The sequence below is a fragment of the Rana temporaria genome, chromosome 2 (genome assembly GCF_905171775.1).
Source record: "Rana temporaria chromosome 2, aRanTem1.1, whole genome shotgun sequence".
Lineage (NCBI taxonomy): Eukaryota > Metazoa > Chordata > Amphibia > Anura > Ranidae > Rana > Rana temporaria.
The window spans coordinates 188,769,949-188,790,258 of record NC_053490.1 but is presented as its reverse complement, the minus strand read 5'-3'; the positions used below and the strand labels follow the sequence as shown (position 1 = coordinate 188,790,258).

The 20,310-nt window shown below is 42.5% G+C and overlaps 1 protein-coding gene across 1 annotated transcript in view; it reads left to right on the top strand.

Moving 5' to 3' along the window:
* PCCA (propionyl-CoA carboxylase subunit alpha) overlaps positions 1-20,310 on the top strand; it is a 935,313-nt gene that overhangs the window by 535,058 nt on the left and 379,945 nt on the right. The window contains exon 17 of the mRNA XM_040336164.1: positions 15,231-15,341. Coding sequence (XP_040192098.1) covers positions 15,231-15,341 — 111 coding nt within the window. The remainder of the gene's footprint in view (positions 1-15,230; positions 15,342-20,310) is intronic.

The following is a 20,310-nucleotide window of genomic DNA, read 5'->3' as shown; positions in this document are numbered from 1 at the left end:
CCCGTACATGCGGCGGTTCCCGTGGCTTCAGGAGCGATCCGGGACGAGGGCGCGGCTATTCATTTCTAGCCGCCCCTTGCGATCGCTTCCCGGAGCTGAAGAACGGGGAGAGCCGTATGTAAACACGGCTTCCCCGTGCTTCACTGTGGCGGCTGCATCGATCGAGTCTTCCTTTTTATAGGGATACTCGATCGATGACGTCAGACCTACAGCCACACCCCCCTACAGTTGTAAACACACACTTGGTGAACCCTAACTCCTATAGCGCCCCCTGTGGTTAACTCCCAAACTGCAACTGTCATTTTCACAATAAACAATGCAATTTAAATGCATTTTTTGCTGTGAAAATGACCAAAAAATTGTCGAAATTGTCCGAAGTGTCCGCCATAATGTCGCAGTCACGAAAAAAAAACGCTGATCGCAGCCATTAGTAGTAAAAAAAAATATATAATAAAACTATCCCCTATTTTGTAAACGCTATACATTATGCGCAAACCAATCGATAAACGCTTATTGCGATTTTTTTTTTTTTACCAAAAATAGGTAGAAGAATACGTATCGGCCTAAACTGAGGAAAAAAAATATATATGTTTTTGGGGGATATTTATTATAGCAAAAAGTAAAAAATATTGCATGTTTTTCAAAATTGTCGCTCTATTTTTGTTTATAGCGCAAAAAATAAAAACCGCAGAGGTGATCAAATACCACCAAAAGAAAGCTCTATTTGTGGGGAAAAAAGGGACGCCAATTTTGTTTGGGAGCCACGTCGCACGACCGTGCAATTGTCTGTTAAAGCGACGCAGTGCCTAATTGTAAAAACCCTTTGGGTCATTTAGCAGCATATTGGTCCGGTCCTTAAGTGGTTAAAGACATGCTAAATTTCAGCATTTTTTTTTTTATTATTGGAAATCAAGTATCAAAGTATAGACAAGCATGCTTACTAAGAGGAACAGTACCTTCTTTGTTGGAAAATGAAGTTAGCTGAATTTTGAAGGTGCATATAGACATCACATTATAATGATAGGATGATGCTGGCTCAGCCAGGTTTGGGAGCACACAACGAGCACTGAGAAAACCTATTTTACCCTCTGCAAGATGCAATTTTAGGTTTGCTGTTTGATCTGAAGAACATTAGAAATTTTCTTAGGGTCCCCATCTGGCAGGGGCAGGGGGTTTAATTTACATATCCATTTAATTAAATAGTCTTTTTTGGCTTCATTGGGTAGATAGCAATAACATTATGTAACTTTGAATTAATTCATTTGTCGCCTAGAGTCTATGATACTCTGTCTACAGTATATAACCCTTTATTTGTGTTAAAAACAAATATGGTTACTAGTTCCAGTCACATTTCTTTTGAACTTAATGCTGCAGTTAGTTACAATTGTCATATTTTGGCATACAATTGACATGGTTAATTATACTTCTAAAATCTGTTAAACAGTTCCTCCTACATGTGCAAGCTATCTACAGGGATGTACTTATGTACACATACTTTGTGTGGAGAAGTGATCCAATATTTTATGCTATACAGTTAAAACAACTCCACATGCTAGCAATGCCAGGGTTGAACTTGCTATTAAACAGAAATGATTTGTCTATACGACTGAATGAAAGTGGGTGACCTTGATTAATGTTTTTTTTTTTGTTTTGTTTTGTTCTGCCTTTGTTCCCTCTTAAAGGCTAACTTTAAAGTGGATGTAAACCCACTCTTGTCCTTTCCAAACTACTGCTATAGTGGGTAGCTATAAGGATATACATGCCTCCTGCATGTATCCTTACCTGTCAGATGTCTTCCCTCTGTCTGTTATTAGACCCGAAAAACTGCAGATTCTGTGGGTGGGTCTGTTCCAATCTGGGTGGGCGAGTTGTGATGTCAGTTGACTCTCTGCCCACCTCTACACTCCCCTTGTCAACATGCATTTTCTCCTGTGTATTTTTTACACTGAACTTCTGCTATGATCACTAACATCCAGTCAAAACCCAGAAAAGTCGCCACATGACTTCAGCATGCCAAATCATGCTAAGGCGTGGAGCTGGTGAAGGAGGAGTGGATCCGAAGTACAGTACCTGTCGCCGAGAATGTGTTTCCAGCACAACGGCATTGCATTGATTCTCGGCGACATGGTGCTGACATCTCGCACTCGCTGGAATAGGAAAAGCACATTCCAGCGAGCACGTCATAGAAGCGATGGGGATCCGACTTGGATTCCCGCCAATTCTAGCCGCGATGTTTGGTATGAATCATGAGGGGGAACTCCACATCATTTTTTAAATAAAAAAACGGCATTGGTTCCCCTCCAGGGGCATACCAGGCCCTTAGGTCTGGTATGGATTGTAAGGAGAACCCCCTACGCCGAAAAAACAGCGTGGGGGTTCCCCCACAATCCATACCAGACCCGTATCCAATCACGCCGCCTGGCCGGTCAGGAAAGGAGTGGGGACGAGCGAGTGCCCCCCCCCTCCTGAGTCGTACCAGGCAGCAATGCCCTCAACATGGGGGGGTGTGCGCCCTGCGGCCCCCCCACCCCAAAGTACCCTGTCCCCATGTTGATAAGGACATGGTCTCTTCCCGACAACCCTGGCCGTTTGGTTGTCAGGGACTGCGGGCGGGGGGCATATCAGAATCTGGGAGCCCCCCAACACAGGGTTTTAAAATAATGTATTAGTCGGCTCTGGGGGGTCTTCTTCCATCTTCTCCGCTGTCGTCTCGGCGCTCCCCGGTTCTTCTCCCGCTCGCTCTCTGGTGCCTTATTCGGGGCTGGCCGCCACTATCTTCTTCTTCTTCTTCTTCTTCTGAAGCTCTCTTACTAGCGGCCACCAGCCCGGTCTTCTTTGCCACCTTCTGCCTTCTTCTTTTCTTATTATGTTGACTCAACACTTCCTCCCACCGTAATGCCGGGTGTGTGAGGTGGTGGAGATTTATATAGGCCTCTTATGATGTCACAGTCCCAGCATGCTCCAGGACCCATCTGCTAACATTTTAATAACTCTAATAACCTAACCCAGGTATGTCCAAAGTCAGGCCTGGGGGCCAAATGCGGCCCCCCGTTGATTTAATATGGCCCCCCTGGGGATTTGGATATATATATTGTTTGTGGCCCCCAGGGCCACAAAAGATATATACTGTATTTATTGGCGCTGCCTTGGAGGGGACAGGGAGGGGGCAGGACGAGCGCCGTCGGATTACATGAAGAGAATCTCCGGTTTACTCAGCAGCGTCTCTATTGGAAGTCCCGTCTCCTGGGATGCCATTGGACGACTGTTCTGTCTATCATAGGAGGCAGGACTTTGTATTAAAGAGGCCACAGGGTAAACAAGACATTCTCCTGTTTCTAATCTGTTGGCACTCATCCCGCCCCCTCCCTCTGCCCTCCGAGGCTGCAGATGGGCATCGTTCAGGCTCCACTGATGGCAAAGGTAAGGCTGCATTTATGGCACGTGTGAGGCTGCATTTATGGCACGTGTGAGGCTGCATTTATGGCATATGTGAGGCTGCATTGGTTGCAATTGTGAGGTTGCAATGGTAAGGCTGAATTGGTTGCAATGGTAAGGCTGCATTGGTTGCAATGATAAGGCTGCATTGGTTGCAATGATAAGGCTGCATTGGTTGCAATGGTAAGGCTGCATTGGTTGCAATGGTAAGGCTGCAATGGTAAGGCTGCATTGGTTGCAATGGTAAGGCTGCATTGGTTGCAATGGTAAGGCTGCATTGGTGGCAATGGTAAGGCTGCATTGGTGGCAATGGTAAGGCTGCATTGGTGGCAATGGTAAGGCTGCATTGGTGGCAATGGTAAGGCTGCATTGGTGGCAATGGTAAGGCTGCATTGGTGGCAATGGTGAGGCTGCGTTCTTGGCAATGGTGAGGCTGCGTTCTTGGCAATGGTGAGGCTGCGTTCTTGGCAATGGTGAGGCTGCGTTCTTGGCAATGGTGAGGCTGCGTTCTTGGCAATGGTGAGGCTGCGTTCTTGGCAATGGTGAGGCTGCGTTCTTGGCAATGGTGAGGCTGCGTTCTTGGCAATGGTGAGGCTGCGTTCTTGGCAATGGTGAGGCTGCGTTCTTGGCAATGGTGAGGCTGCGTTCTTGGCAATGGTGAGGCTGCGTTCTTGGCAATGGTGAGGCTGCGTTCTTGGCAATGGTGAGGCTGCGTTCTTGGCAATGGTGAGGCTGCGTTCTTGGCAATGGTGAGGCTGCGTTCTTGGCAATGGTGAGGCTGCGTTCTTGGCAATGGTGAGGCTGCGTTCTTGGCAATGGTGAGGCTGCGTTCTTGGCAATGGTGAGGCTGCGTTCTTGGCAATGGTGAGGCTGCGTTCTTGGCAATGGTGAGGCTGCGTTCTTGGCAATGGTGCGGCTGCGTTCTTGGCAATGGTGCGGCTGCGTTCTTGGCAATGGTAAGCCTGTGCGTCTTATACGCCGATAAATACAGTATGTCCAAATAACACGCCCAAGCTCATCCTTAGTCCTAAGCAGCGCTCGGGGATTCGTTGGGGCCACAAATAAAATATATACAGTATATCCAAATAACACGCCCAAGCTCGTCTCTTCACCACACACAGCCACAAAGGCAAGATAATTCTTGTTGCGCAGTGTATTAGTGCTCAGACGAACACACTTAGACAGAATTTTAATGGTTCAAAGAATGTCAGGCAAAATAGTCGGCCCTCACGCATGTTCACTTAATCAAATCTGGCCCTCTTTGAAAAAAGTTTGGACACCCCTGACCTAACTAGTAATAGCAGTTAGTCGACAGCATTTCTTGTCAATTTTGTTTTATTGAGTTTTTGATAATTACAAATATATGTATAATTAACAAATATAGGTACATTTAATGGTAACAGTAGTAGAGATCACATACTAGAACACAGTATTAAACTGGAGTTCCAATATTTATGTAGATGAAGATCTAATTGCTCACATAAAATGTGCTTTGAAAAGTGCATGATTACAAACCAGATTGAACAATATAAAATATATGTTCATAAAGAATGAGAAAAAAGGAAAACACAAAGTCTTAGTTATATGCATATATCATTGGAATAGAATGCATTAGAGATTAAAGAATGGTTTTGTGTAAAATCAATATGTTTGTATTTGTTCATTGGAACTATGGGCCAGATTCACAAAAGGGATACGACGACGTATCTCCTGATACGCCGTCGTATCTCTGTTTCTATCTATGCGACTGATTCATAGAATCAGTTAAGCATAGATATCCATAAGATCCGACAGGTGTAATTGTTTTACACTGTCGGATCTTAGGATGCAGTACCGCGGCCGCCGCTGGGGGGAGTTTGCATCGTAAATCAGCGTTGGGTATGCAAATTAGGAGTTACGGCAGATCCACGATGGATTTTCGCGTTCGCTACTTCGCCGCTAGTCTAGTTTCCCGTCGCAAAGTTAGTCGTCATTTTAGGTGCCCTAACTTTAGTCAGCAAACGTATTGCTGTGTAAAGTATGGCCGTCGTTCCCGCGTCGAAATTTAAAAATAAACGTCGTTTGCGCAACACGTCCAGGAATACGGAAGTACGCTCCGCGCGTCGCCGTTCGAAAAAATGACGGCGCGCAAAGCACGACGGGAATTGCGCAACTGAGCATGCGCAGTAGGTCCGGCGCGGGAACGCGCCTAATTTAAATGGCACACGCCCATTTGATTTGGCCCGCCTTGCGCCGGAGGCTGCCGGCGTAGTTTTCATCGCAAGTGCTTTGTGAATCAGGCACTTGCGATGAAAACTTGCGGCGGTGTAATGTATCTACGATGCGTTACGCCGCCGCTCCCCTACGTGAATCTGGCCCTATATATCTATTGCAGGGGTCGCCAAACCCCAGCCCGCGGGCCACATCCCGCTTGTGTGTTTTATCCGGCCCCCCAGGCCACAGTGTAAACAAAGACACCCATGCTGCCACACCAATTTTTTTTTAACAAGAGAAGCCAAGGTGCAGCACCTCCCCTCATCCCGCCCAATGTTTGAAGTTGCGATTCCACGAGTAACGTCAGAGGCGCGGCACCTCCCCTCTTCCTGCCCGCTGCTACACTTGTGGAAGGATCAATAATTCAAACAGCAGGCGGGAAGAGGGGAGGTGCCGCGCCTATGACATCACTCGTGGGATCGCAACTTCAAACAGCGGGCGGGAAGAGGGCAGGTGCCGCGCCTCTGAGACGGTAGCTGCAGAAGTCATATAGTACAGAGGTCAGCGACTGATCATGTTGTTGTGTTGCACAACACTGATAAGCACACTACAGGGGGAGATTATTACATTGCTGCGCTGATGGGAACATTACTGGGGACACCACTAATGGGAACACATCAGCGACGTCCCCATCAGCAATGATGGGGATGCTTATGATGGGGACATGGGGTCACTGCTGATGGGGACACCAAGGCTTCCATATTTTCTCCAATTTATAGATGTTATTTGGTATGGCTTCTGTTTTTGAGTGAATCATAGCTTGATTTAAAGTCAACAGCATTTCTAACCCGGTTGTATTTTTTTTATTGAAATGATTGTAAGAGAAAATAACACATTCAATGTTTTTGCATGTGTCAAGTATACACTCTCTGAGAAAAATACATTTTTCTTTCTTTAGAATTTCACTTTCACTTTGTTCATACTGCTTTTTTTTTTTTTTTTGCAACTAGAACATAGTAATGCAAATACGTACTCTTTTCATGGTAGAATTATGTAGACTGCCACTACTGACCACTATTTTTAAGATTTCCAGTTCCCTGGCTACTTTCCCGATGTGCTTCTGAGATTCTTGGGTCACCCACCTGGAAAAAATATTAGGGATTCTGACACAAATTTACAGGAAAGGTGCAATATGATCGAAGGTGGAATTGGGGGCTTTTGTTACACTAGATAGATCAACCTGCCTGTTGCACTTTGTATTTCAAAGATGTATTGCATTCACCATGTGGACATGGCCTCTGATGCTTGGGCTCTATATTATAGTTCACTATAGAATATCGTAAGCAAGCATTTTTTAAATCACCACTGCCAGTCTGCAAAGCTGCAGCTGATAGTTCAAATACATATGCTCCTATTGTTTGAGTAATGAGCATGGATTAAATTCATACCTGCAACTGTGCAATGTGTACTTTGAGATAACAGCCTGGAGTTCTGTCACCTCAACTTTTATTGCACCCAACTATGTATATAATGTGTCTGTTTATATCCATGATATATATATATATATATATATATATGTGTATATATATATATATATATATATATATATATATATATATATATATATATATATACATACAGTACAGACCAAACGTTTGGACACACCTTCTCATTCAAAGAGTTTTCTTTATTTTCATGACTATGAAAATTGTAGATTCACACTGAAGGCATCAAAACTATGAATTAACACATGTGGAATTATACATAACAAAAAAGTGTGAAACAACTGAAAATATATTTCATATTCTAGGTTCTTCAAAGTAGCCACCTTTTGCTTTGATTACTGCTTTGCACACTCTTGGCATTCTCAAGAGGTAGTCACCTGGCGTAGCACCCCATCACTCTCTTTCTTGGTCAAATAGCCCTTACACAGCCTGGAGGTGTGTTTGGGGTCATTGTCCTGTTAAAAATAAATGATGGTCCAACTAAACGCAAACCGGATGGAATAGCATGCCGCTGCAAGATGCTGTGGTAGCCATGCTGGTTCAGTATGCCTTCAATTTTGAATAAATCCCCAACAGTGTCACCAGCAAAGCACCATCACACCTCCTCCTCCATGCTTCACGGTGGGAACCAGGCATGTAGAGTCCATTCGTTCACCTTTTTTGTGTCGCACAAAGACACTGGGGTTGGAACCAAAGATCTCAAGTTTGGACTCATCAGACCAAAGCACAGCTTTCCACTGGTCTAATGTCCATTCCTTGTGTTCTTTAGCCCAAACAAGTCTCTTCTGCTTGTTGCCTTTCTTTAGCAGTGGTTTCCTAGCAGATATTCCACCATGAAGGCCTGATTCACACAGTCTCTTCTTACCAGTTCTAGAGATGTGTCTGCTGCAAAAGGTGGCTACTTTGAAGAACCTAGAATATGAAATATATTTTCAGTTGTTTCACACTTTTTTGCTAAGTATAATTCCACATGTGTTCATTCTTAGTTTTGATGCCTTCAGTGTGAATCTACAATTTTCATAGTCATGAAAATAAAGAAAACTCTTTGAATGAGGTGGTGTGTCCAAACTTTTGGTCGTACTGTGTGTGTGTGTGTGTGTGTGTGTGTGTGTGTGTGTGTGTGTGTGTATATATATATATATAATGTGCCTTGCGAAAGTATTCGGCCCCCTTGAACTTTGCGACCTTTTGCCACATTTCAGGCTTCAAACATAAAGATATAAACTGTAATTTTTTTTTTTTTGAAGAATCAACAAGAAGTGAGACATAATCATGAAGTGGAACGAAATTTATTGGATATTTCAAACTTTTTTAACAAATAAAAAACTGAAAAATTGGGTGTGCAAAATTATTTAGCCCTCTTAAGTTAATACTTTGTAGCGCCACCTTTTGCTGCAATTACAGCTGTAAGTCGCTTGGGGTATGTCTCTATCAGTTTTGCTCATCGAGAGACTGAAATTTTTGCCCATTCCTCCTTGCAAAACAGCTCGAGCTCAGTGAGGTTGGATGGAGAGCGTTAGTGAACAGCAGTTTTCATTTTTTTTCCACAGATTCTCGATTGGATTCAGGTCGGGACTTTGACTTGGCCATTCTAACACCTGGATATGTTTATTTGTGAACCATTCCATTGTAGATTTTGCTTTATGTTTTGGATCATTGTCTTGTCGGAAGACAAATCTCAGTCCCAGTCTCAGGTCTTTTGCAGACTCCATCAGATTTTCTTCCAGAATGGTCCTGTATTTGACTCCATTCATCTTCCCATCAATTTTAACCATCTTCCCTGTCCCTGCTGAAGAAAAGCAGGCCCAAACCATGATGCTGCCACCACCATGTTTGACAGTGGGGATGGTGTGTTATGGGTGATGAGCTGAGTTGCTTTTACGCCAAACATAACGTTTTGCATTGTTGCCAAAAAGTTTGATTTTGGTTTAATCTGACCAGAGCACCTTCTCCCACATGTTTGGTGTGTCTCCCAGGTGGCTTGTGGCAAACTTTAAGCAACACTTTTTATGGATATCTTTAAGAAATGGCTTTCTTCTTGCCACTCTTCCATAAAGGCCAGATTTGTGCAGTATACTACTGATTGTTGTCCTATGGACAGAGTCTCCCACCTCAGCTGTAGATCTCTGCAGTTCATCCAGAGTGATCATGGGCCTCTTGGCTGCATCTCTGATCAGTCTTCTCCTTGTCTGAGCTGAAAGTTTAGAGGAACGGCCAGGTCTTCGTAGATTTACAGTGGTCTGATACTCCTTCCATTTCAATATTATCGCTTGCACAGTGCTCCTTGGGATGTTTAAAGCTTGGGAAATCTTTTTGTATCCAAATCCAGCTTTAAACTTCTCAACAGTATCCTGGACCTGCCTGGTGTGTTCCTTGTTCTCTCTGCGCTTTAAACGGACCTCTGAGACTATCACAGTGCAGGTGCATTTATACGAAGACTTGATTACACACAGGTGGATTCTATTTATCATCATTAGTCATTTAGGTCAACATTGGATCATTCAGAGATCCTCACTGAACTTCTGGAGAGAGTTTGCTGCACTGAAAGTACAGGGGCTGAATAATTTTGCACGCCCAATTTTTCATTTTTTTTTTTTTTTTAAGTTTGAAATATCCAATCATTTTTTTCCACTTCATGATTGTGTCCCACTTGTTGATTCTTCAAAAAAAATTACAGTTTTATATATTTATGTTTGAAGCCTGAAATGTGGCAAAAGGTCGCAAAGTTCAAGGGGGCCGAATACTTTCGCAGGGCACTGTGTGTGTGTGTGTATGTGTATGTGTATATATATATATATATATATATATATATATGTGTATGTGTATATATATATATATGTGTGTGTGTGTGTGTGTGTATGTATGTATGTATGTGTGTGTGTGTGTGTGTGTATATATATATATATATATATATATATATATATATATATATATATATATATATATATATATATATATATATATATATATATATATATATATATATTTTTTTGTGAGGAGTTAGCTCGGTAGCGGGGTGTGTGACCCCTTGGATGGGTTCACCACACACTGAGTTCATACAGACTGGCAGTCGAAGACCGTTGAAAATAACGTTTTTAGTTTATTCTTCCAACTTGCTGGAAGACAATTGCAAGCATCCAAACAGCATAAACAAAATCCAAACATAAAATAAACTCTGGCCACCGTGGGCGTCCACCTTCCACACAGGAACCTATCTAAGGAGTCTGGCTCAGCCTAGTGCCGGCCAGACAGTGCTGGACATATAGCAGAAAACAATAGTCTTTTGATTTTTATCACACAGAAAAATCCTTCTTCTCCTCACCTCCTCCTAAGACTTTTAATGCTGCTCTCCTTACTCACAAAGCCTCAGGAATGATCCAGCAACAAAGTGGTAATCCTCTGGGCTACTTATAGAGGCCTTAATTGCCTCATTCTGAACACCTGAAGTTTTTCAACGGCCTTTAGCCTTTCTCTGGCTACGTTTGTAGCCGACGCCCGATAACCATCTGTGTATCGTCTAAACAAGGCAGAAATGTATGTCCCATCAGTGACAACACCCACAGATGTACCTGACTTTTGTCACAATATATATATATGTATATATAAATAAAATAACAAATGTATTCATCAGTGTAGGCCAATATGTATTCTACTACATATTTTTGGTAAAAAAAAATCAAGTGTATATTGACTGGTTTGCACAAAAGTTATAGCGTCTACAAAATAGGGGCTATAGTTATGGACTTTAATTTTTTAATTGTTTTACTAGTGATGGTGGCTATCTGCAATTTTTAGCGGGACTGCGACATTGTGGCGGACAAATCTGACCCTAAGTGACACTTTTTGGGGGAACAGTGACACAAATGCAGTGTTCAGCGCTAACAAATGCTCTTATCACTGTATAAATAAAACAAGCAGGGAAGATTTTAACACTAGGGGTGATCTAAGGCTGCATTCACACCTCCGCGACAAGATACGCCGCGTATGCGGTGTATTTTCCCTCGAGTGTGTAACTTTTTTTTTTTCACAAAGCCTTCCCATTGCTTTGTATGGCCGAACGCCAATGTCGCCTGAAAAAAAGGGTCCGGGACTTTTTTACAGGCGTACGGCGTCTATGAGATGTGAACCATCTCCATAGACAGCAATGGGAATTCTCCCCTCTAGCGGCACAAGCGTCCGGCATCGGGCGTTTTGTCGCCTAGATGTGAATGGGCTCTAAGGGTATCAGTGTTCCCTCAGTATGTGTTCTAACTGTGTGGGCTCACTGGGACAACACAGAGATCATTGCTCCCAATTTCTAGGAACGGACAATATTGACAACTTTCCTACTTCTTCCTTTAAAGTGGCCATACATTGTACATTCTTCTTTATATCTACCATCAACTAGGGCCTGCCTGATTTTATATCAATTGAATGGATTGTTCAGGTGGGTCCTCCTTTTTCCATAGATGTGGTAAATCTAAAGGAAATTGTAGAGAGATTGTACAATCAGAATGCATAGTGTATGGTCAGCTTTAGGCCCCTTTCACACGGACAGATATAATGGTGCTTTTAGCTGTGGATTCTATGACACCCTTCACACACTGCGTTTAGCTGCGGTTTTGTTACCTGCGGTTTGGTGCGAATAGAAAAAAATAGAATTGAATGTGTCCAGATGTGATTTGGCGCAGCTATCCGCACATAACCACAGGTAATCGTAGTGCACTGTGTCAGCTGTGTTTAGTATGAATCTTGAGGGGGAACTCCACGCCAAATTTAAAAAACCCTGTATGCCGAAAAAACGGCGTGGCGGCCCCCCAATAGCCATACCAGACCCTTATTCAAGCACACAGCCTGGTCGGTCAGGAAAGGGGGTGGGGATGAGCGAGCGCTCATCCTCCTGAACCGTACCAGGCCGCATGCTGTCAACATGGGGGGGTAGGTGCTTTGGAGCAGGGGGGGGGGGACTCTGCCGATTTTATATAGGCCTCTTATGATGTCACAGTCTCATCTTGCTCTGGGTGGTGACGACATAAGGGGCGGGGTCACCCAGTGATATCTGCCCCCTTATGTCGTCACCACCTGGAGCATGATAGGACTGTGATGTCATAAGAGGCCTATATAAATCGGTGCGCGCCACGCACCCTGCATTACAAGGGAGGGAGCGACGTGTCAACATTGAAAAAAAACAGAACCCCCCCCTGCTGGTAAAAGAGCTGCGAAAAGACAGCGGAGAAGTCTGGCAGAAGGAAGAAGGCACCTGAGAGCAGTAGAGGAGACCCCCAAAGTCGAAAGAAGACCCCCGGAGCTGCCTAATGACTTAAAAACCTGTGTAGTGTGTTTTTTTTACATTTTATTTCCTCCAGGTGAATGGGTAGGGGTACCCCATACTCATTCACCTAGGGTGGTGGGGCAGGATCTGGGGGCCCCCTTATTAAAGGGGGCTCCTGGATTCCGATAAGCTCCCCGCCCGCAGACCCCGACAACCAACGACCATGGTTGCAGAGCGCCCCCCTGCCCCAAAGCACATACCCTCTATGTTGAGGGCATGCAGCCTGGTAGGGTTCAGGGGGTGCTCGCTTGTCCCCACCCCCTTTCCTGACTGCCCGGGCTGCATGCTCGGATAAGGGTCTGGTATGGATTTTGGGGGGACCCCTACATCGTTTTTTCGGCGTACGGGGTTCCCCTTGAAATCCATACAAGACAGAAGGGCCTGGTATGCTCTTGGAGGGGAACCCATGCCGTTTTTTTATTTAAAATTTGGCGTAGAGTTCCCCCTCAAGATTCATGCCATACACAGTCCCTGGTATTGGCAGGGATCCAAGTCTGATCCCCCGTTCAATATTGTGCCGCGTCTAAATGCAACCACAGCTAATCGCACTGTACAAATGCAGCTGATCGCTGTGCCTGGAGTCTTGAATTTCAACAGAAAATAAACATGCTTTTAACTGCGGCAGAACAGCCGTCTGTGTGAAAAGGGCCTTATACCATTGCATGGGTGGGATACATTCAGCTGTGAATAATATTGTAATTCAGCTCTAGGTTAGGGAGGGGGAGGGTGTAAATATACCAATTTCACTTTCAGGGTCTAATCACACCCAACGTTGGGTATGGGGCATTTTAGCACCTTGAATTTATGCTTTTCTTTTTTTTATCCCAACAAAATATGTGTTTTCTTCTGCTTTTGTGGTGCCATCAATTATTTGCATCACAACTAGTTCATTGTATACTTAAGCCCTGTACACATGATCGGTTCGTCTGATGAAAATGGACCGTTTTTATCGGACCAACCGATCGTGTGTGGGCCCCATCATATTTGTATCCATCGGTAAAAAAAAAAACTGGTTTTAAAATTTTCTTATGGTTAAAAAAACGATCTTTTGTGGGGAAATCCATCGGTCAAAAATCCACGCATGCTCAGAATCAAGTCGACGCATGCTCGGAAGCATTGAACTTCATTTTTCTCAGAACGTCGTAGTGTTTTACATCACCGCGTTGGACACAATCGGATTTTTAACCGATGGTGTGTAGGCAAGACTGATGAAAGTCGGCTTCATCGGATTAGATTCCATCAGATATCCGATCGTGTGTACCGGGCATTAGACTTCCAGGGACACATTTCTTTTGTTTTCAATACTACAGCTCTGCTCCACATAAGCTGTTATGTGATCACTCAACAACTAGTGTACACGCTCTGCCAGATGATTAATCAGTAATGGTAATTTGGTAGTAGGAAAGCTCAAATTTTAGAAGGAAAACAAGGCAAATTTTGCCTTTTAAGGCTGAAGTGTAACAGACAATTTTTTTTTTTTTTTTTTGGCCTAGTACACAGGCTGAATGTCGGGTGATTTCTATTGAACCTACCGATGCCGCCCGAAATGTGGCCTGTGTGTACTGGGCTTTACACAGAGACGTGACACAAAAGGGATTTACATACTGGGTTCACCCACCATTCACTGCTGTCCCATCCTACCTCTCCCCAGCTTTGACATCTTTTTGTTCCCACCCTCTTTTCTGTTTTATTCTATGCCATTTTAAAATGATTTCAAGTATTGGTTCTTTTGAGCATAAGCTTTTTTACCCTTTCACCCCCATCTCCTACCCACTTTAGCAAGGATTTGGCACCCACTATGGCAAGGATTTATTTATACACTTATACACTATATACACTTTTACACAAGGACTGGCATTCACTGGATCAGATGTGTGACCACTAAGCTGGGTACACACACTTCTTTTTTGTTTAACCCAGCAAGCTAAATAGAAAAAAAGAAAAACGGACAGATCGCCGTACTAACACAAGCAATATTTGTGTGGCAATCTCCCCTGCTGTGCCTTTGTATTCAAATATGTATTTTATGTCCAAATGTTGGATATTCTAATCTTGTGTACCCATCTTTACTACTTTTATTTGTATGTGTTTTGTGCTGCCTGTTAAAACCTTTTCTTTTGTAAGTTTAAAATGAAGTACTGTACATGTTCATTTGAAGCTGTTTTGTATTGTTAGGCTACTGACTCAGTAAAGCCCCATACACACAGGCCACATGTCAAAAGACAACGGGCCAGTTAAAAAAAAAATGTCCAACATTTGGCCGACTGTGAATGCTGGAAAACCAGCAGGCAAAAGACACCGAATTAGTGCTCTCGGCCAATGGCAGAGAGTGCTGTGTGGGGTGTTATTGGGGGAGGGTGTGCCCCTGTCAGAACACAACTCAGCAGTGGAGATGGATGGAGTAAGTTTGCATGTGTACCCAGCTTAACAAGTTTATCCTCTATTGAAAACACTGTGGTGGTTAATTTAAGGCAAAAAGACTGTGCAGTTTCTGCAGATCTTAGTAAACAAGGGGATGCTCTGCTAACTTCCATCATCCAATCATGTGCAAGCAAACACACAAGTTTTTTTTTTTTTTTCTTTCATTACTGTGCATGTGATTGCTTAGCGTGAAGCTTTTCCCTTATTTACTAAGCTCTGGAAGCAACTGTACTTGCAAAGTTTACAGCCTATTTTAGTCAATCAGCCCGATTGTGTTAGTAGTTTCTACATTTTGTGAAAAGTTTGGCTCAAGTAACTGCATTTTTTACAGTTGTTTACCTTATTTCTTGTGTTTTGCTTTTTAGGTGTGACTCACAATATTCCTTTACTTCGTGAGGTGATCAATAATTCTCGTTTTATCGAAGGGAATATTACAACAAAATTTCTACCTGAAGTTTATCCAGATGGTTTTAAAGGTATTTTTTTGGGTTTTCAATCCATAATTGCACATTATTAGGTTTATCCATAAAAAAAAAAAGTTTTAATATATTTATGTATTCTCTTTTGTTCATATTGCCCTCTACATGAGAAGGTCACTAGGCAGAAAAAAACACTTGGCTATGCCTTTGAGCAGTCCTAACTGGTATTCATCCCCTTCTCTGCTATAGGCCTTCAGTTATTTATTTTTTATTTTTTTGCCTTGTCAGGAGTAAGGACCTATATCCCTGTCCAGATCTTAGGCCCTGGCAATTTATTCCTTTTTTACATTTTTTTTTTCCCCTTTGTGATCTACAATCAACTCCTGGACTGAGCAATGGGCTGGATAGCTAGATCCAGTGGTTCCCTCAGTCTGGCCAGCAAGCTCCACACTGGATCGGACACAACATAACTGGGCAGGGGCTGGCCTGTGAGGTCGCATACGACCAGGTCTTGGCCCGAGTCGCAGCATTCTTCCTGGATAACAGCCCCCCCCCCATTTTGATGGTGAGGGGTCCAGTCTGGAGTGGTGCCCGTCTGGTTCAGAGTTATGGTGAGTATGATGTCCCCCTTTCTCCCCCGAATGGGGTGTGATGCAGGCACGCCCCTGGGATGGTCAGACATGCGGGCTCCCCCAGGCCCCCCTTCTGTTGTGTGTGGCCTCCGTCTCTTTCCTGAAGGTCTTAGTTCATAATTGAGATTAAGAAAATGATGTGGACCGTGTGGGCAGAGTCTTGCACGACCATGCTTTTTTTCAAATAGTGACAGTGGATACAGAGAGAAAATCCCTGTCCTGTCGCGGCGGGCGGGCTGGGCTGTTAGTGGGAGGAAAGCTGCAGCTGATGGCTCATGTTACATTTTCCTGGGTAAAAAAACAGTGAAACATGTAATTTGTTTGAAAAGTGAACTTATCCTTTAAACACCTTAACCACTCAAGGACCGCCTAACACTGATATACGTCAGCAGAATGGCACTGCTGGGCACAATCACGTACCTGTACGTGATTGTTTAATGCCCAGCCGTGGGTCGCGAGCGCGTGCCCGCGACCGGGTCCTAAGCTTCGTGGCAGCGGGACCCGCGGACCTGATTGCAGCTGGAGTCCCGCGATCGGTCCACAGAGCTGAAGAACGGGGAGAGGTGTGTGTAAACACACCTTCCCTGTTCTTCGTTGTGGTGCTGTCATTGATCGTCTGTTCCCTGATATAGGGAAAGGCGATCAATTTCACATGTCCAGCCCTGCCCCCCTACAGTTAGAAACACATATGAGGTCACACTTAACCCTTCAGCGCCCCCTAGTGGTTAACTCCCAAACTGCAATTGTAATTTTCACAGTAAACAATGCATTTTTATAGCATTTTTTGCTGTGAAAAGGACAATGGTCCCAAAAATGTGTCAAAATTGTCCGATGTGTCTGCCATAATGTTGCAGTCACGAAAAAAATCGCCGATCACCGCCATTAGTAGTAAAAAAAAAAAAAAAATGCAATGAAACTATCCCTTATTTTGTAAACACTATAAATTTTACGCAAACCAATCGATAAACACTTATTGCGATTTTTTTTTTTTTACCAAAAATAGGTAGAATAATACATATCGGCCTAAACTGAGGGAATTTTTTTTTTTCGGGGGGATATTTATTATAGCAAAAAGTAAAAAATATTGAATTTTTTTAAAAGTTGTCGCTCTATTTTTGTTTGTAGCGCAAAAAATAAAACCGCAGAGGTGATCAAATACCACCAAAAGAAAGCTCTATTTGTGGGAAAAAAAGACGCCAATTTTGTTTGGGAGCCACGTCGCACGACCGCACAATTGTCATTTAAAGCGACGCAGTGCCGAATCGCAAAAACGGGCCTGGTCCTTTACCTGCATTTTGGTCCGGGTCTTAAGTGGTTAATGTACACATTGAATATGTTCCTTTCTTCAATGATTCTGCTGATAGAAAGTTTGAGACACTCTTAGGCTTCATTCACACTTGTACAACTCCAAAGTTGTATGATTTCCAGTGCGCATTTGAAGCAACTTTACAGACTCTGGCACTAGGTTGCATAAAAATAGAGTGCAGGCACCTTAACCCCTTTATTCTATTGGTGTGGTTTGCCCTATCTCCGTATCCTCTTTATCCTGAAGCCATTATGGGATTCTCTATCCAACTTGCCCATCCTCTTTCATATTTCTCTCCATTCCCCCCTGTTGCAGTATGTCTCCCAATACAATGGCAGATTACTATTTACTGGGTTTTTCCAATGTACCAACGAACTAGCTTCAACCTTCTTCCAGTTCAATACTATTGTATTTCTGGCATAAAAGAGCAGCAGGCCCACCGGTGTTGTTTTTCCTATAGAGGTAATAATATTCCCTACTAATCCTAATAGGCAGATCTCTGCCTCTTGATCCAAAGAAACTGATTTTACTATGGCGATTACTCTCAAGACCTCCCTCCAAAATACTACTTCAGACAAGACCCAAATATGTGAATAAAGTTTCCAGGAATATCTGCACATCTCCAGCAATTTTAAGGATTCCATGGGAATATTTATTATAGTTTATATGGTGTATAATAACTATGTGTTGTGTTAAATTGTATTTGTCTCAAAGTGATACTAATATCTGAAATGGAAATCTCCATATCTCCTCCAGTTCTCGTCTACTAATTTTGGGACATCTCTTGTCCAACATTCACGTAATTTGCTTATGTCCGACGATATAGTCCTTGATAAAAATCAAAAGGTGGTGTTGCGCTCTACAGAAATTATTCTGGTGCTTAATAAATAACATAAAATTGTATATAATAAAAGTTGATAGTGTTCATATTTTTAAATTCAATAAATGTGCTTAAAATCCAATCGTAACCAAAGTAAAGTGCAAGTAAATATGGTGCCTGATGGCAATCTGTAAAGTATAAGTTTAAATAATAAAAAATATATTTGTGAAAATGACAGTCTAAAGATCTTCAATGTCTAAAAAGGTGCTTGGTGCATATAAAGGTGCTGAGAATTGATAATAGGTGACACTGTGACTTCAGTGGCTGAGCTCTATAGTGTGTTTCACACCCATAGGTGTATTACCTTCTTACCTTTACTGCTGTAAGGTAATCGGCATAATCAGAGTGAGGATAGATGATCGTGGGCAAAGAGGGTGTCCCTTCTCCGTTCCTTCCAGATAACTGGTCTATACTGGATCTGTGTGGTATTTTTTCTATGCATTTATTTCTCTCCCAGGGTTATGTCCGCAAAAGGGAGGGGTGTCCTCGCAGGTATAGCAAACCAGGCATGGTAAACAGAGAGGGAGACGTGGAGAAAACAAAGAGCCTCTTATGGTATAGTAATCTGATATAACCCAATTTATTATTATAAAAGCATAAAGGTACTCACATTAAAAACATTTAAAAGTGCACAGAAACTAAACAAGCAGCAAGCTCACATCCAGGACATCACTTCTGGTGTCCGTGTATCCGGCGCGTTTTGTCAGTCTCGTGACTTCATCAGGTATAATGTATGGCCATCGCAAGTGTCTTTAAATGGGCTCGGTTCTATTCTATTAGCCGTCGGCCATTTTCTTGTAGTTCTGTCATTGAATATAATACGGAGGCCATTTTCTAGGTGATATTTGGTCTGGCTACAATTGCGGCCATTTTCCCATAGCTCCACAGATGCACATTTTGGCCGACTCTCACAATGCTTTCTCCCTATTGTGGTTGATCTAATGTAATATCTGCCATGGATGCCTTATCTTGATCATACTGGTAAATACGTTATGATAGAAGAGAGGCTGAAACAAAGATATGTAAATGATTGGCACAATAAAAATGATGAAGAGAGTTGCGGTGTGGGCTATACATTGATCGATCACACAATTGGGTTGATTAAAAGACTGCATGTAGAATATAAAGAGAAAACCTAGTAAAATTTTTAGTAAATGTATGCTTTGAGTGGACACATTATTTAATAGAAAAAAGGGGGTGTCAAATAAAGATTATAATCGAGAATTAATATATATATATATATATATATATATATATATATATATATATATATATATATATATATATAAAAATTATATATATATATTTAAAAGGCTATAAAATGCAATATATTCGGTAAAAATTGTTTGAGATCCTCGGACTCCGGAATTGATGTCTTACATATTCCACATAAATGAACACTGAAGGTTGAGGAACAGTGGAAGATATAAAAGACAATGTTGATAAAACAAAAAAGAGAATAAGTTGTGTGTGGTATTTAAAAATCACTGATAAAACAGTTCTGGTCAAATTCTATGTTGAAACCCTGTGGCATAAAAGTGTCAAAGATAAAGATTCATTTGGACTTTAGTTGACTAAGGGTTCTGACCTTTGTGTCCACCCCTCCAATGTTTTTTATAGGGTTTGATCCCCTAGAATCTCAAATGTGTCGGGTCGTGGTTGTGGCGAGTGGCAAAATGTCTGGAAATGCTGTATGTCCAGACATTTTGCTACTCACCACAAACCAAGACCCGACACTTTTGAGATTCTAGCAAAGCCCTTAATTATCGTATTTATCGGTGTATAACAGGCACCATAACTAAGAGGGAAATTTCAAGGAAAAAACTTTCCACAGCCCCCTACGTATAACACGCAGACACAGATTACCCTCTATTTTCAGGGTAACAAAGTGATTGTTGTACGCCAATAAATACAGTATGTTTTGTATGTGTTCCTTGATTTGTACTTGTAAAGGTCGTTTGGTGCGTCCTACATATTGCAGGCCACAACTACATTCAAGGGCATACACTCCCCCTTCTGTGTTACAACAGATAGTCGTTCACTTCATATGTATTGCCTGTACTGGTTGATGTAAACTGAAATTAATTTTCCACTGGTCGTTTGGTCTTAGCAACGTTTATACTGATTTTTTACAGGAAAAGGTTTTTATCCATTGAAAATATTGCTTTATCATATTTTTACTGTCAGGGCCGCCATCAGGGGGATACA